General features: G+C 38.6%; 1 protein-coding gene across 1 annotated transcript in view; it reads left to right on the top strand.

Annotated features, from left to right (window-relative positions):
* The window catches only part of TATDN1 (TatD DNase domain containing 1), a 14,605-nt gene that overhangs the window by 7,840 nt on the left and 3,110 nt on the right, over nucleotides 1-3,655 (top strand). Inside the window, exons 6-10 of the mRNA XM_009710036.1 lie at nucleotides 138-223; nucleotides 347-387; nucleotides 1,776-1,852; nucleotides 2,535-2,605; nucleotides 3,517-3,643. Of these exons, the coding sequence (XP_009708338.1) occupies nucleotides 138-223; nucleotides 347-387; nucleotides 1,776-1,852; nucleotides 2,535-2,605; nucleotides 3,517-3,643 (402 nt within the window). The remainder of the gene's footprint in view (nucleotides 1-137; nucleotides 224-346; nucleotides 388-1,775; nucleotides 1,853-2,534; nucleotides 2,606-3,516; nucleotides 3,644-3,655) is intronic.

Here is a 3,655-nt window from a genome sequence, read left to right on the forward strand (position 1 = left end):
GAGCTTCTGCATGGCAAATCCGTTAATTCTGTCTTTAGTTCTGGAGAACAGAAGCACACAACTGCTGGAAAAAAACTCTTCTGTCTTTATTTGCTCTTACACTGAATTTCTGTTTAAAGGTGATTTTTATTTTACAGGTATTTTGAAAAACAATTTGACCTGTCAGAACAGGTGCAACTGCCCATGTTTCTCCATTGTAGAAACTCACACGCTGAATTTTTAGGTGGGTTTTCTTTGAGAATTTCATATTCAGAGCAGTTCTGAATATGAAAAATCTGGAAACCTGAATCTTTCACCTTTGTCTGTTATAAATCTGTCTTACATTTTTATTTTGTTCATTTCATAGACATAATGAGAAGAAACCGAGATAGATTTGTAGGAGGGGTGGTAAGTATGGACTTCAGTGTAGCATTCATTTTTTCACACGTGTGTGAATATTGTTGCTTAATGTGCATCTTCTTGTTTGTAACGGAATTTGGGTAGGCTTCCTGTTACATGATTTAAGTTATTATTTATTAATAAATGTTTTCCAGTCCCTTTTAGTATTTTTGTTGCTTATTCAGCAGGTTTTTTTCAAGGTAAGAAGATAGTCTGAGAAAAAGCTCTGCAGCTGACATGAGTAGTTTTTCCTGGCATGTCAGAAGGACAGATTAAGCACCTCGTAATTGACATTGGCCTCTTCCCAATTCTTCAGTGTCTGTAACTGCAGTGTATTCAGACCACAGATAATTTAGATGCATGCTCCCAGTGGAAGCTGTAACCTCAAACATTTGCTTCTGACGTTAGACATCGTTTTCAAATTAGATCCAGATGTAACTTTTGATTACTTTATGTCTTTAGATACTCAGATCGTGTGTTTTAATTCAAAAGCATAACAGGAACAACTTTGGATGAAATGATTAAGAAAGTCTAGCAACACTCTTTTAGGTTTCCATTGTGTCAGGGTTTTCCAAAAGTAATAAATGCTTGGATTATTCTATCCTACTAACATCAGACTGCACCTCCTACAATAATATCTCAGTCCCCAGGTTTCCCCTTTGTTACCGCAAAAACCTTCCCCTAGCTCAGTACTTTGCGTGTTGTGCTCTTACATAATACCATTACAGTCTCTCCTTCCTTCCTTTTTATTCTCTGCAAAACTGGTAACTAGCAGAGAAATGAGGGGCGGGCACCTGCTGTAACTGACTGTCCCCCTCGCAACGTAGGGAAGCAATCTTCTCTACTCCATGCAGGCTGAGACGCTGCGGTTCCCAGACACCTTATGCTGTTTGCACCTTGTGACCTGCCATTTGCCTCTTTAGTCCCTGGGATGACCAGATAGCCTGTCTCTCTAGTTCCTGTGGACTAAAATCTGTGGAGAACGTAATACTGCTCTCACTCTGTCTCTGACAGTGCCCTGTAGGGAATACTGAGGAAAGAATGTAAAAATTCAGCGTGCACAGGATTACTTCCTGCGTGTGGTCTCCCAGCTGTCAGCTACAGGACATTCCTGGGCCAAAAGCAGTGTCACTGAGTAGGCCTTTTCTACACTTATTTATCACTAATAAAGCGTAGTCACCACTTTTATTGCAGTATTCAAGTGTCTTCAGCTTGAACTTTGCCCAAATTCAGAATCAGCTGAGCTATGTCCCATCTTTGTATTGATGTGTAATGCATAATATTAAAGGTATTTCTGACACGAATAAAAGCTGCTACCTGCTTTTACATGATTGAAGTTTTAAATGAGGTACATATATTTGTATATATGAGTGCATCTATATTTATATATGTTCTAGGTACATTCTTTTGATGGCACAAAGGAAGAAGCAGCAGCTATAATAGATTTGGATCTTTATATTGGAATAAATGGCTGGTAAGTTCTTTACAAGAAATAGAACTATTTTAAAATGTCAGCTCTAGTGAACTCATTGCTTTCTTTTAAACAATGAGGTCAAGTTTTCAAAGCTCACTGGCCTCTTAATCCTCTGACAGATTTAGAATTGCACTCATTAGTCTGTTAGCCATAAAAAGTTCTTAACTCACAGCTCAGCGAGTTAATCTAGTCTTAGGTCCGTTCTACTACCCTCAGGTCAATCCTTGTTTGTAAATAAATAAGGCTGTTGAACACAGAAGCAGTCCTTCTGAGAAGCGTTTAAAAAATAGCGTAATTTTAAGGTGCCGTGTTAAATCCGGGAGTAATGCAAATGTAACCTGAGCAGCCTGATTTACTGAACTCTAAGCAGTCATCTGGCCAAGAGCCAGCCGGCACCACTTTGTAAGTTGCATGGGTTGCTGAGGGCAGGCGAGTATGGGCAGTGCAGGCCGGGGTGCAGCATGCTTGCTTGGGTGAGATGGCTTCACTGAGTAACTTCCCAAATTTTCCCTTTTTCTGCAAAGTTTGAATTTATAGGCAGCACTTTTTAAAAATGAAGCAAATTTTGTTCACTAACAGAATTATTTAGGAAGCTGCCTTTGCTGCAAAACATTCCATTGAGCAAAGTAATTACTTTTATATACTTTTCAAGTGTTTTTTTAACGAAACTCTGATTTTCTAGTTCATTGAAAACAGAAGCCAATTTGGAAACACTGAAGTCAATTCCTAGTGAACGATTAATGATAGAGACCGGTAAGATTTTCTGTCTTGGTCAGTTTGTGCCTTAAACACTATGGGGCAATGAGATATGCTTGTATAGCCATGATAAGGCAGAATCAAGACCTAAGGAGTTCGGAGCAGAAAAAAGACTGGCTGTTTCTCCACTTTGGAAAGGAGTTTACAGGCTCCAGAAATACTCCTTTTCAGCCTTCTGCTGGAAGGAGTAGGCTGCTGTGTCGGTTCCTGACATTGGTAGGGGAAGATGAAAAGGACAAATTGACAAGTTTAGACTTTTAAATGTACCTAGGTACCAGAATCCCCCTTGCATATCTTTCAAAATCTAGCTTCCTGGAGATGGGCTGAACAGAGGGCAACAGCTGTGAGCTTGCCACTGGTAGCAGTAACAGCATTTGGAAACAACAAAAAACTCGTTAAATGGAGTAAGATGGAAAAACTCTTGAATTCCCCTGTTGGCCCAATGAGCAGTGATTTTAATTGACTAGGGATGCCTTTTTTTTTTCTGTGTTCATTTTAATTATCAATAACTGGCAGTTATAAATACAGTATGTATTTTAATTTCTGAGTCAGAAAGGAAAACCACAAACTGCCTAAATCCTTAAATTTACTTGCACGTGAAGTACAGACCTGTTACACAGGAAGCTTCTGTGGATTGCATGTGGTGTATCTACCCATCTTTATCATGTCAGAGGGAATTAGTGCTATGTACTATTATTGCTGATTTTTTAAAAATGTAAAATCCTGAAGGTAATGGTAGAAAAATCGAGACATTGTGAAGATGTTAAATTGCCCAATTCTCTTAAATTCCATTTTGAAGTCACTGCTAGAAAGAGATTGCAAGAACTTTTGTCTATGGAAGTACTTGATTAAACGATCTCATGCTATTCTCAAATGATTGCATACTCTTCTTTTTCAAATGAAACTAGATGCACCTTGGTGTGGAGTGAAAAATACTCATGCTGGATCAAAATACATTAAAACTACATTTCCTACAAAAAAGAAATGGGAAGTAGGGCACTGCTTGAAGGACAGAAATGAACCCTGCCATATAATGTAAGTGTACTA

Source organism: Cariama cristata, unplaced genomic scaffold (genome assembly GCF_000690535.1).
Source record: "Cariama cristata isolate BGI_N322 unplaced genomic scaffold, ASM69053v1 scaffold34581, whole genome shotgun sequence".
Lineage (NCBI taxonomy): Eukaryota > Metazoa > Chordata > Aves > Cariamiformes > Cariamidae > Cariama > Cariama cristata.